The 14,047-nt window shown below is 25.4% G+C and overlaps 2 protein-coding genes across 2 annotated transcripts; one reads left to right on the top strand and one right to left on the bottom strand.

Moving 5' to 3' along the window:
* Positions 1-2,421: 2,421 nt before the first annotated feature.
* On the bottom strand, positions 2,422-7,422 carry LOC106757180 (3-hydroxyisobutyryl-CoA hydrolase 1-like). The gene is made up of 14 exons (XM_022779330.1): positions 7,369-7,422; positions 6,369-6,449; positions 5,746-5,814; positions 5,566-5,629; positions 5,334-5,413; positions 4,567-4,650; positions 4,337-4,421; positions 4,158-4,243; positions 3,427-3,542; positions 3,259-3,319; positions 3,069-3,167; positions 2,840-2,941; positions 2,653-2,694; positions 2,422-2,544 (listed from the first exon to the last, which is right to left on the bottom strand). The coding sequence occupies exons 1-14, from the start codon at positions 7,405-7,407 to the stop codon at positions 2,422-2,424; spliced, it is 1,131 nt and encodes a 376-aa protein (XP_022635051.1). The 5' UTR covers positions 7,408-7,422.
* A 4,388-nt stretch (positions 7,423-11,810) lies between these two features.
* On the top strand, positions 11,811-12,602 carry LOC106757169 (secoisolariciresinol dehydrogenase-like). The gene has a single exon (XM_014639784.1). The coding sequence runs from the start codon at positions 11,811-11,813 to the stop codon at positions 12,600-12,602; it is 792 nt and encodes a 263-aa protein (XP_014495270.1).
* Positions 12,603-14,047: the final 1,445 nt, after the last annotated feature.

The raw sequence follows: 14,047 nt of genomic DNA, 5'->3' as shown, positions 1-14,047 counted from the left end.
CATTTCACACTTCTATTCTTCCTCTCTGTTAATGAGTGTCGTCATCCATTCTTCGACTGTCATCATTGCTTCGCACCTTATTCTCGTTGTCGTAATATGTTCATTGCTCATTGTCGTCGTTGCTTTGTTTGTTTCTACCATTGTGGTGAGTGTGATTTTCATTGTGTTTTTTTTTTTTTTGCATCTTTGCGCAATAGTGTAGATTTGCCATATTAATTCGCGTAATATGCTTCAGTTTTTGTATGTAATTGTAGATGATAGTTTGGTTCGTGATTTCGATAGTATGGTGACTCATGTAAACCAGACTCTGTCTTTGATTGTGCTCATTTAGTTTATTCCTAAGTTGTTTCAAATTTTTTCTCTATAACGAAAATAAAGCTTAATACTTTTGTTTATATTTTAAAATGTTACGGTGAATGCAGGTTGGAAGCTACATGGTGTTGGATAATAACATGCAAATAGGAGATGAACAAAACACACTCTACATTTACTCCTTTGTTTCTAGTCCATGCTACTCTCGACCACTGGGAGAGACAAGCTTGGTACAAACATTATCTGTTTAAGAGTCAATATAAAAATATTTAAAAAAAAAAAAAACTTTTAACCTCAGTTATTTTTATAACTGAAGCAAAATGGTCTGTGACATTGGTTCTTTTCACAATTGATATCGTTGACCTTTAAAATTAAATAATTATATTAAATCAGATATAATCTATTATTTCAGTTGTTTGTGAGATCAAGACAAAAAAAATCTATTATAACGGTTCTTCTAACAACTTAAACCTAATTTTTTTTATGACTTAGTGTTTCGATTATTTTAACCAAAGTATAATCTAGACCTTTTTGCTTCGATTTATAACTGAGAAATAAAAATTCTTTTTTACCTCATCCTAAAATGTAACGTTAATACAATCCTATCGATTGTGGAAAATAACAGCTGCCATATTTTTTTTCCTTGAACTAGTGCACTTACAATATAATTTTTGTATTTATTTTAGTTTAAAAATTTCATATACATTTTAAGATGTTTCGGATAATTTTTTTTAGCATTCTTAAGCTTTATATCGAAAAGTACAGGCGTTATAATGCTTCTAATTATGATGAGTGAGAGAGATGGAGAAAAAGAAGAATATTGAAGAGAAAGAATTCAAAGAAGATGAGAGGAAAAAAGAAATAAAAGAGAAGTAAATGATAGAAAACAAAATTAAAGAGAAAATGAGAAAAGAAAAAGGAAATTAAAGATATGGAGATGAGAGAAAAAATAATAAAAAGAAGGAACTGAGAGAAAATGAAATTCAAGAAAACAAAAAGAAAATGAGAAAAAAAAGTGATAGAAAAGATAAAATAATAATAATAATGTGTGTTATGATGGTAACATTGATGTGTTATTTATTTCAATAATTAAATAAGAGTTTTTTAAAATATGTCTCAATAACACATAATTTTTGGTATCAATCAATTAACATAAGAACTTTAGTTCTAAGATGGAAAACTAATACATGACATTTAATCTAAGTATAATAACAAATATCGTTAAAGAAAGAGAAAATAATATGATATAAAGAGATTAAGATAATTTTGGATTTTCTTACCTATATTTCTTATATTTTTAGTTAAAAAACCATAGACTATAAAAATGAGAAGAATAAAGAAAATGAATTGATTTGACTAATAAGTCTAATAAGTCTACGAAAATATATTATCAAATGAAAATATCTTACTATTAATTTTGAGAATGTTAAATACGTAAACCCTTAATTTTATCAATAATTTTTTATTTTCTCTTTCAATGTTTAACTCGTTGAATGAATGTCCACCAAATTTACACAAATCCTTACAATATTTATACTTGCTATTCAATATCATGTTTTTATTATTATAATTTTTAATAATAATTATTTAATCCATATTTAGGATAAAACAAAAATACATATGAAGGTGGGTACAAGTATACAATTAAAAAGTTTAATTACTTCTGTAATTATTTATTGAAATTGAAAAAAAAAGGTTAAATATGTTTTTAGTCCCTATACTTTGGGGTGATTTTGGTTTTAGTCCATTTTCAAACTAAGGTACAATTTAGTCCTTCAACTTTAGAAAACTCTGGTTTTAATCCTTTTTATCAAATTTTTTTAACTTTATTTGCGGTCTATAAAGTACGTTTCATTATAGCATTTGGATGATTTACACTGTTTGACACATTTTTGCTTCAATGTTAACTGAGAAACGCGTTTGAAACAACAAATAAAGTTAAAAAAATTTGGTAAAAAAGGATTAAAATCAGAGTTTTCTAAAGTTGAAGAATTAAAGAGGGACTAAAACCAAAATTGCCCCAAAGTATAGAGACTAAAAACATATTTAACCAAAAAAAAACATTCTCTCAAAACGTAAACAAATCCAATTTTCTTCATTCTTGAAATTCTACAATCTGCTTTCAATTCTATGATCAGGAAGTTCCAAACACTCCAAATCCTCGTCGTCGATATTTCTCAAACACTGATCAACCATTTCATCGCTAACCAATTCTAACTTCGATGGTTCCCACTAATTAATAAAACAAAATCGGAAAAAATAAAATAGGAAGGTCAAATTATTCATTAACACACCATAATAATAAAAAATAAATGTATATAATTAAAATAATACTCTTACCTTTGGTTTGTTGTCTTTGCTAAACAGCTTTGCTCTTGAACCCTAAAATGTGTTTGATGAGTTTAATAAAATCCAGAAAAAAAAAGAGCTAATAATTTTATATATAAACCCTACTTTATACACTGAAAATAAATAAAAAAAATATTGTTAAATCATTAAATGGAGATGCTAAAAAAAAATTAATTACCTCGTAGAAATTATTGCTAACAGTTCTTCTTAGCAGGTGAGCACTAATAATGTAATCCCGGTAAAGGCATTGTTTAAAGTTTTGAACACGGCCCAATCTTATCTAATTAGACAAAAAGGAAATAATACAATGTATTTAATCGATTAATCATACTTAATTAATAGTTATTTTCATAAAGATCATAATTAAGCAAATTAATTTCATTTTTTTCTTCTGATCATATGCTTACCGATTTAAGAAATATTTTGAGGCTTAAGGGACAAGACGAACTCATGGAACTTAATGCATTTTTTATCCATTCTTCTGCTCCATTTTCTAATTCCTTTTCCTATATAATTCAAATAATTTCATAGAAAGACAAAAATTAGAAAAAAAAAACAAAAAAAAAATAAAATTCACATCTTAATATTTTTACTTACCAAGCATATAATGATTTCTTCCACAGTCTCTTTTGAGAAACAATTGTTTATAGTCTCCAATCTATTTTTTTGTGACAAATCAGCATTGATTAGCTGTCAATTATATTATATGTGCACGAATTTAATCTTAAGAAGACGATTAATTATAATTTCATTATCATAATTTACCTTTTAAACGAACTATCTTCCTTCAGAACTGCTTTATCTGTGCATGTTTCTATAAGTGTCGCCATTGTTACATCCGAAGTAACATTTTGTAGAAGACTTTCTACTGTATTTAGCTTCTGTTACACAGAAAATAATAAAATAAAATTACAAATTTATTCACAAGAATTCAATTTTATCATTTGAATAAAGATTGGGAACAATAATTATTTCACTGCATGAGAATTTATTGCTTGTATAGGTAAAATAAAAAGATATTAACTAAATATAGTTTTTTCCAAGGTTATCAAGTTTCAGAGTTTACCTAATGTCTTGAGAGTAAATTAAATTCAATTACTAAACTCAACTCATAAATTCATAAAAATTAATTTTAGATAAAAAATTATATAAATAATATCTTAATTCAAATAAGTTTACAAAATTATATAATTTTAAATAAATAAAATTTATAATTATATTGTTCATAAAAATAAATATTATAAAACATAAATATTTAAGTTATTGTCATTAATTTTGATGTATTCAATTAAATATATAATTTTTAAACTTGATAATTGTTTTAAACTCGTCATTCTATATGATCTTATATGATCTTATTAATTTTGCAGTTGATTCTACTTACTTTACGTAAAAATAAACAAATTTATTTTTAAATTAACTCAAAAGCATATCTAAAAATATATACCAATTTGAGTTTACAAGTTAACTCGACAATTAAATAATTATGATTTTACCGCTGCATGGACAAAATGAGTAGCTAAGCCACATGCTACCATTTCTGCTCCATCTAGCCTTGCACCAGTCAGTCCAATGTACTCACCTAAAAATCCAATCAAAATTAATAAATTAATTCCATTTTAATTTTTTTTATTTTATTTGGAAGGAAAAATTAACGAAGAACATATTTAGTTACCAAAATAGCCTGGTAGTCTAGAAAGAAAATATGAACTACCAACATCTGGAACATGTCCAATGGATACTTCTGGCATCGCAAATATCTACAAACATATAATGAATTAGGTTACACGTTTTATTCGAATATATATATATATATATATATATATATATATACTGAGAAAATTTATAATATGTAAGAAATATTATTTCAAAAACGATATATAATTTTAAGAATTGAAGTCATACTGCTTTTTCAGTGACAACCCTAAACTTCGTGTTCATGGATAGGCCTGCTCCAGCTCCCATAACTATTCCATTGATGAGAGACACCTGATTTCAGAAAACGTTAATACATATTCAATTTAATGTGTATATTTGTATTTTTCTTTTTTTTTTATCGAAAATGTTAGTTATTAAAGAGAAGGGTTGAATCTATAATCTATTATTTTTTCAAATTTACTAAATTAATCTTATATTTTTAAATTATTAGTAAAAGAAATTAAACTCATACTCTTTCTTCCTCTTCATTTCATTTTTATATTAATTATATCTTTTTTAAACTGTATTTTCTCTAAACTCTTTTTTTTTTTAGAAAAAAAAATAGTGTTTGAGTGAACAAGATACCATTCACAAGTATTTCGAGAGAGAGTAATGGAGAAATCTAATACTAAAGAAACATAAAACTAATGTATTTAGTTTACAATATTAATTATTTTCAACTAAAAACATTAAAATATTAAATTTGTAAATTTTATTTTTATAAAATATTCAACATTATCATTTTTATTTAATGTAACACTTAAATTCATATTATATACATTTTAAGTCTAACATTATAACATTATCATTTTATCTGGTAAACATTTTAGCTTTCTAAGTTACTAATTCATAATTATTTGAAACGTTAAAATTATAAAAGTAAAGATTAAAATATATAATAATTTTAAATACTAAAATGATATTTATAATTTTAGATAATAAGTAATTAATATCTATAATTTTAATAAACTCACAGTAGGCTTTGCATATGTTGCCATTAAATAGACCAAAGCAAGCAGTTTCTTGTAAAAGAACAAACTAGAGGTCCAGTGTCCTGCTTTCATGTACAAGATCAACTCATCAATATCATATAAATTACTCACCAATTTTTTAAATGATAAATATAAAGTAATTAATATAATTTTATTATTAATACCAAAATATCATTAAAAAAATTTAACAAGTTTTGGCCACAGAAAATTGTACCTGCAAGTGAACACACGGTTGCTGACACAATATCACCACCAGCACAAAAGGCTTTTCCATTAGCCTACATGAAGCAGAAATTTTATTTTATTAATTAATGAAAAATAATTATCACATAATTATTTAATTTAAACGAGAAATAGAAAGAAAAAACCATTGGTATAAGAGTAAAATAGTTACCTTTAATATGACAAGTTTCACGGAAGGGTCTTTCTCGTACATTTGTAAATATCTTTTTATTTGACAAATCTGCATACAGTGAAAGAACGTATTATAATTTTTTTACTGAATTTTTTTACGTTTATTTGGTACTATTTTTATTTATCTTTTACTCTATTCTTTTTTGAAAAAATACAAAAATTTATACTTTTATGAAAATTTTATCTTTATACTCATGTATTAAATAAATGTAAAAGTGTGTCATAATACCATTACTTTAATATCAGTTTTTCTCTTATAAGTAGGATTGAACAAAAATAACTAACATGTACTGTACTATAATTAACTGTACTATATTATACTAAAAAAAACTTATCTACTTTACTAAAAGTTAGTATACTATTGTATAGTTCAGTTTTTAAAAACTGAATTCATAACAGTTTCAGTTCAATTAACTGTGAGAACTATATATATTCTTTCCTCCTTACAATTCAGTTTAGTTTAAATAAATCAGTTTTTAGTCCAGTACAGATTTTAGTAATACAGTACATTTCAATTTTATTTATCTATCCCTACTTATAAGAGTATATTAAAGAAGAAAAGGAAAGTTTATTAAATATACTATTTATTGCATAAAAACTTACCATATCAAAACTTAAGGTATTGAGCTTCTGGGTTCTGTTCAGAGTCACTGTCTTTACACAAGAATTTCCAGTGAAAAGTACCTTAAAAAAGGTGGAATATAGTCAAACACAAAGACAACATACCGTAAATATAGAATTTGTTCTCAGAGATTCAGGAAGATTGTATAAAATTTCTTTACTTTTTAACGTAAAATCTTAAAATTCTATATTTTAGAATTTCTTTTCTTCCTGCGACAATGTTAGGTTGACTCGATTGACTCATTTCATATAATTTTTATAATAACATAATAAAAATGGATGTATTAGATTATCATAAAGTGTGTCAAAATATGTTTTCTTTTTCTTATCTTATTTAACATTTTTTTATTTAATATTTTAACTCATGTTGAATTTCAATAAAATTATACCTAAGGTTTTCTCTTTTTTTTTTTTCATTTCTTTCTAAATCCACTTTTAACCTTTTTTAAAAGACATCTTTTACAAAATAAAGCTAAATAAAATTGCAAGTTTTAACTGGTTTTCATTGCATAATTAAAACATCACTGTCAAGCAAAATTATCTCTTAACTTTCAGTATTTACGAAAAATCGAAAAATAATAAAAACCTGTTAATATTACTTCATAACAAAAGTATTATCTCCAATGTAAAAAATAAATAGTATATTATTTTTGGTTAAGAAATTCACTTAAATCCAACTTATTTTTATTTTTAGTCAGAGATTCTAAACACATTTTCTATATTGATTTATTTATATTTAAAATATGAAATTAGACATTGATGATCTAATAACAATGTCTAATAAACAATAAATATTATTAAAATAAATTCAAACTCATCATTTTAATTATTATACTAAAAAATGAATTTTAAACTTAATTCAATCTTATAAAATGAATTTAGTAAAATAATATTGATATACTTTGATTCTATCAAATAATTTAACAGGTTCTAAAGATAAATATAAGGCTTATGAAGAAAAGATTAGCAGAATATAGAAAACCTGGTGTGCTTCTTTGTCGAAGTTGAAACTGAGAGCCATTATGTGTTGCTGATGAAAAAGGTTTAAAAGGAAAGAGATGATGCATGCCTTAACACAGGCACTACTTTCTATATATATATATATATATATATATATATATATTATAATTAAGAAGAATGAAAAAAACATGTTCACGTTAATCACATATATGCATGTGAATCATACTGTGAATAGTTTCAGAAGAGATTACGTGCTTTAAGCTAATTCTACGACTTCTCAGAGCTGGTCAGTGATATACGCTTCACCTAACTGAACTTAGGTGGACAACTAATTTGGTGTATAACTTTTATTTTCATACATTGAATCATCCTATATTACTTACTAATCAAATAATTTAATTTTCTTTCCTTTTCCGGAATACAACTATCCAAATACTATACATGGAATGTTGAAAGAAAGATGTCATATGATAATAAAAAAAATATAACACACATAAATTTTGTACTCAGTCGACATTACTCTCTCTTACTTTTTACTCTCTTTTTTTCCTGAAACATACAAAATTTTATATTTTTATGACAATTTTATTCTTATTATATGTGTTAAATGAATATAAAAATGTGTTATAATATTCTTATTCTGATAATAAAAGAAGATCTGATATTCTTTTGAAATGATATTATAGCTATTTTTATTATTTCTGATAATCTTAAATCTTTTAAAATTAGAAGTTAAAGACAGTATAAATATTTTTTCTCTATTTTTTAAACGTTTTTAAAGAATAAAACCGTAATAGAAAGTTCACAAATTACTTTTAATAATAAGAAGATTGCATCTGCCGTAACTTCTTATCCTTATTAGAAATTATTTATGAGTCTCTTTCTATTACTGTTTATTATTTAAAGACGTTTAAAATTGAAGAAGAAAAGAATATTTAAATACCTTAATTAGTATGTACCATTTGTATATCATACTATTTATTTAATAAAAAGTATATACAAAGGTAAGAAATTAAAGACATTTTTTGATAATTTCACTTGAAGCAATTCATTAACATAGTGTTCTACTTATAATTAAAGTATTTTGAGTAAAGTTTCAAGGAAATTGATGTTTAAACTTCATAATTATCTATGATGTTAGTGGTAAGTTAAAGATAAATTTTGTAAGAACATGAATTAATTAGTAAGTATATACATTTATTGCTAAGGTTGGAATACAACACTATTTAATTAAATTGAATTCATAGGAGTAGATTTATTTTTTTTCGTTGGTTATATAATATAAATAGGAACGAAAATGGACCGAGAGAGTTCGATGGTAGATGTTTTAATCTTCTAAATAAAAATACATATTAATTTTTATCTATAATCTTGCATCTCTATTTCATATTATCTTATAAATATTTTTTATAAAATAAAATAAAAATCACTGTAAAGATATGATATTATTAAATATTTAATATTAGACGGACACATATTAATTGTATAAATACTTCAAAATATTATCAAATAATTTTTTTATGAATGTCATGTAATTATAGAAAAAATAAATAATTATACATAATCAAAATTTTATGATAACTATCACATTTATTATTTTTGGAAATGTTGAGAGGAAATATACTTTACAAATATAGTAAAAACTGGTAAATATCGAACCACTTTGAATTTATATGTAGATTGCTAAAACTACTATGATTTAACAAATTGTCATTTAGTTTTGTCTGACATACAAAGAAAGATTTATCAGTAATAATAATAAAAAGGGAATAAAAAAATAATATACAAGAGCCTGCCAAAACACACTACAAATATTTGTTTTACTCATAACTAATTAATCTTAAAATTAGTGTGGAAGACAGATTTTCACTGGATTAATTATTGTTAAATTAGCCACTAATTAAGATTAGCCTCAACATTAATCTACATCTGCTTTGAATCTGGGAATTGGATCTATCAGGAAATCTTAGACATTCCCATTCTTCATCATTCACATTGCCAAAGTATTGATCCACCATTTCTTCACTAACTAGCTCTATTTTTGAAGGCTTCCACTGATAAACATATAAAAAAACACCAAAATCAATGAGCTTTTAAAAAAATATTTACCCTAATATATCCACAGAACAAGAACATAATATACTATATCTCTTACCTTGGAAATATCACCTTTATCAATCATCTTTACTCTTGAACCCTATGTACAGGATTTTAGTGAACAATGGAAGGATTGTTAGTAATATAAAATTAATCTCTTCATTAATGAATTATTAATTATTTTTCTAAAAAGAAAATAATGCATTATATTTTTCTAAAAAGAAAAGAAAATATACTATAATTTTTGTCAACTGTGATAAAAAAAAATGTGCTCATAAGATAAGAAAACCACTGGAATGGGATACATAAAGAAGTTCGCAAAAAAGAAGATAATGGTCAAAAGGAAATAATATTATACTTTTTATTCTTTTTCTCTTCTGTAAAGTTGAATTATTTCATCAATGATTACAGAAAACAAGTAGAAGAGGACAGAAAGTGATAATATTAAGCTTTCAATCTTCTTCGAAAGGAGGGTATAACAATAACCCTTGTTGCATGTTATCGGATATTGAATCAGAGACCAAACTTAATAATAAAAACTTAATTTTATTGTTACTTTTCATATCACTAATTTTTTTTTTCAGGATTTACATGTATTATTTCATCTTGCTGTTTAATCTTTTTCCCTTTATTACAAAACTCAGATTAAGCATGGTAAAAACATGCAAATAAAATAATAAAAACTCTCATTAAAACTAATAAATTTTCTTAATTGGTTTTCTTGCTTAATATTATAAAATAACTCATTTTAGAAGAATTTAGGTTAAACAATTTATTGAGTAAACTAATTCTCTCTGAAAAAGACATCCAGAATATGGGTAATGGAAAATTTTATATCACTCTCCATAACTTGTGTCCTTTTTATATCCATCTTCTTTTCATTTTCACTATCTTAGTTGGACGAAATGATTTTTCTTTGCCATTATATAAATTATGTTTTTTCATCAAAAAATTTGGGTTGATAATATTGAAGATAATTGCCTTTCTCCAGCAGATATATATGAGAACAAACACTTAAAAATTATTGTAGACAATAATTTTTTTTTCCTAGAGATATAATCCTACGGCAGAGAGGAAATTGAATAGTGAAATAAGGAAAGAGTGAAGATAAGGAGGCGAGAGATATCAAAATGAATAATATAATAAAAACTAATACTTTTTCTTAATTAAAACTAATACTTTTTAATAAAATAAAATTATTAAAAACGTGGTTAGAAAATAATAAAAGGTCTCATTCAAAAATAATGATTTTTCTTAATTGGTTTTCTTGCTTAATATTATAAAACAACTCATTTTAGAAGAATTTTAGGTGAAATAATTTATGAGCGAATTAATTTTCTTTAAGAAAGACATTCAGAAAATGGTTAATCGCTTTGTGTCCTTTCTTATATCCCTCTTCTTATTTTCACTATCTTAGAGAGCAAAAAATGATTTTTGTCATAGTATAAATTACTTTTTTTTTTTTCAACTCAAAAGTGGATCAAGTCAAGAAAAGTTATTAATCATAAATAAATTAAGTAAAGTAAGCTTAAATTTTACATTTCTCCAGCAGATATATAGGAGAATAAACACTTAAAAGTAAAATATTATTGTATAGTAATTCTCAACAGCAATTGTTGATACAATGTGAGTCGTAATAGAAACATTGAGTTGGCAAATTCACTTTGAAGCTAAACATGTTGAATAATAACTCTCTACCACAATTATTTTCAATGAGAGACACGAGAGATTGGCTTGGAGAGTGTGAATGGAGCTTCCAATTAAGAAAAAAAATGGCTTTTGTGGAAGAAACAATTAGTTTTCATGATGAACAAAAGGAGACAAATGTGTTAATTACTCAGTCAAATTTGCCTACTCAATGCTTCATCAATATCACATAGTTAAGACAACGTTTTTCAACATTTTCTTTAGTATCAAGATCTATGAAATATATATTGTTTTTTGCTTGAAGTTGATTCATAACATGTTTTCAACAAAGGATATATGAAGAAAAGAAACATGACACGAGATCCTCCAGAGTCAATATGTTCTTTATGTGAATGACAGGTTTATCATATGGAAACTTTTCTTTTAACAACTCTGTCATCATGACAATATTTTGACAATTCTCAAGTGACAATTTTTTATTAGTGCATGTGAAATATTTTTTTAAAAGATATCTAAAATGGACTAATAAATTTTTGACATATCATAATCCTCATTGCTGGCTCTTATCGCTACGTACGTGAGACTCGTGCTTCGTATCTGTTTAGCATTCAACTATATATTTCTCTTATCTTTATACCACTTCGTACTCGGTCATTTCTTAGTAAGGCATGCGCACCACAGCTACCTCTTCCTGCAATGAGGTACGAACAAGAACCTAATATGCAATGCAGACTAGAAGGAAAAGTAGCTTTGATCACTGGTGGGGCAAGGGGCATTGGTGAGTGCATGGCAAGGCTGTTTTGCAAACATGGGGCAAAGGTTGTGATTGCAGACATTCAAGATCAGCTAGGTAAAGCAGTTCAAGCTGACATTGGAACTGAATCTGCATCTTACATACACTGTGATGTGTCCAAAGAAAAGGATGTTGAAAATGCAGTGAACATGGCTGTGTCCAAGTATGGAAAGCTAGACATAATGGTGAACAATGCTGCAACGATAGATGATGCTAAACCTATCATTCTTGACAACGATGTGGCTGAGTTCGAACGTGTTGTAAGAGTGAATCTGATAGGTCCCTTCTTGGGAACAAAGCATGCAGCTAGAGTAATGATCCCAGCGAGAAAGGGAAGCATAATAAGTATAGGAAGTGTGAGTTCAAGTGTTGGAGGGATTGCAACACACGCATACACAAGCTCCAAACATGGCATTGTAGGACTGACAAAGAATGCAGCTGCTGAACTTGGAAAATTTAGCATCAGAGTNAACTGTTTGTCACCCTACTTCATCAGTAATGTAATTTCAAAAGAGTTCTTCAAACTTGATGATGAAGGTTTCTCAAAAGTTTATTCAAATCTTAAAGGGGTTACCTTGACAGAAGAAGATGTAGCAGAAGCTGCACTCTATTTGGCAAGTGATGAGTCTAAGTACGTCAGTGGACATAATCTTGCAGTTGATGGTGGCTTTACAACTATTAATCCAATTTTCGGTCTGTTTTCGCAATCGTCTCTGTAATTTTCCTTCCTTTTTCTACGATTATATATACAGCTGTATTTTCCATGTATTATACGGTCAAAATTTGTCTGTTTCTGAATTTGTAAAACGCATATATAAAGTCAGTTTTGTTACATGAAATGTCAAAATCATCGAGGGTGTGTATTGTAATAACTTTTCATCACCTCTGTTGAGGAGTTTCATCTACATGATGATAACAGGAATATAACATTATAATTATAATTATAATTATATATATATATATATATATATATATATATATATATATATATATATATATTAAATTAGCTTCCAAATATTGTTGTTAATTAAACTATGAAACTATTGAAGTCGTTAAATTGATTCTAATAAAATATAAAAGCTTAATTTGTTTAAAACATTTAAATATACAAAATTAATTTTAAATAATTTGACTCTGAGAGAGACGGTTTAACCTATTCTATATCCATGTTAATAATTTTTTTTTTGTAATTAATAAATATTTATGTTGATGTTAGATGAACATAAATTTAGTTGATGCAAATAAATATTAGATACTAATAGAGTCATATTAGCATTCTAAAATTAATTTTAATTACTTTTAACTTGAGTAAAAATGTTTACGAAAATACGAGACTAGGACATCTTAAATCGAAGTTAATTAAAATAAATAAAGTTAATATTAATTAATTAACGCTAATTTTATTTAATTGTAATATTTATTTAAATTAACATGGACGAAATAGATGGAAAAAGCCGAGGTTAATATGATATGAATTCAAAGACTTAAATTTAAATATAATAAATCTTTTCATAATTGTTCTCTCACTTTTAATATAATTTTTTTTATAGTTATATTGTTGATTGATTCTCTTTTTTTTCAGATATTTAATTTTTTCATCAAACTCATCTCGATCTTCCAGACTCATTTTGTTCATTCAAATGTTTTTTTTATTCATATTTTTCTCCTTATCTCATTTATTTATGTTCATTTTCTTTATTCACACTTGTCTTCTTCTTCTAATTTTTTTCTTATTTTTTATTTATATTTTATTTAGTTGAAGATGAAAGGACTGAACACGATATTTTTTTTTAATTACTCAACGTCAGTCAAACCGACAAACATTATAACTTTTGTCATTATTATTACTCATTTTACATTAACAAAATCAACTCTTCTTTACACTTCACTTACTTATTCCTCTTCAATTTTAATGTTTTTTCCAAGCAATTGAATATTCATTACTCTTATTTAATTATACTACTATCGCTTTTATTTTTGTCTAATAATTAATAAAGAGGAAGAGAAGAATCTATGGAATTGTAAATGAAAGGTTAAATTTGAGACTTCCAAAAGATTACTCGAATTGGGCATCAATTCCTCTTAGAAACACTCCACTTTATTCATAGATTACTTGCATAGCTGTTATGGCTAAACCACCATGAATGAGTTCAATTAAACCTTG

The sequence above is a fragment of the Vigna radiata genome, chromosome 1 (genome assembly GCF_000741045.1).
Source record: "Vigna radiata var. radiata cultivar VC1973A chromosome 1, Vradiata_ver6, whole genome shotgun sequence".
Taxonomy (NCBI): Eukaryota; Viridiplantae; Streptophyta; class Magnoliopsida; order Fabales; family Fabaceae; genus Vigna; species Vigna radiata.
The sequence above is the reverse complement of the archived record's forward strand: the minus strand, read 5'-3'. Positions and strand labels throughout refer to the sequence as shown.

Excerpts from the sequence above, each read along its gene's own strand:
- LOC106757180 (XM_022779330.1), bottom strand. The coding sequence starts at position 7,407 with ATGGCTCTCAGTTTCAACTTCGACAAAGAAGCACACCAG. Across the intron at positions 5,414-5,565 it reads AACCGTGTGTTCACTTGCAG|GACACTGGACCTCTAGTTTG; the intron begins GTACAATTTTCT and ends ACATGAAAGCAG. Across the intron at positions 2,695-2,839 it reads TTAGCAATAATTTCTACGAG|GGTTCAAGAGCAAAGCTGTT; the intron begins GTAATTAATTTT and ends AACACATTTTAG.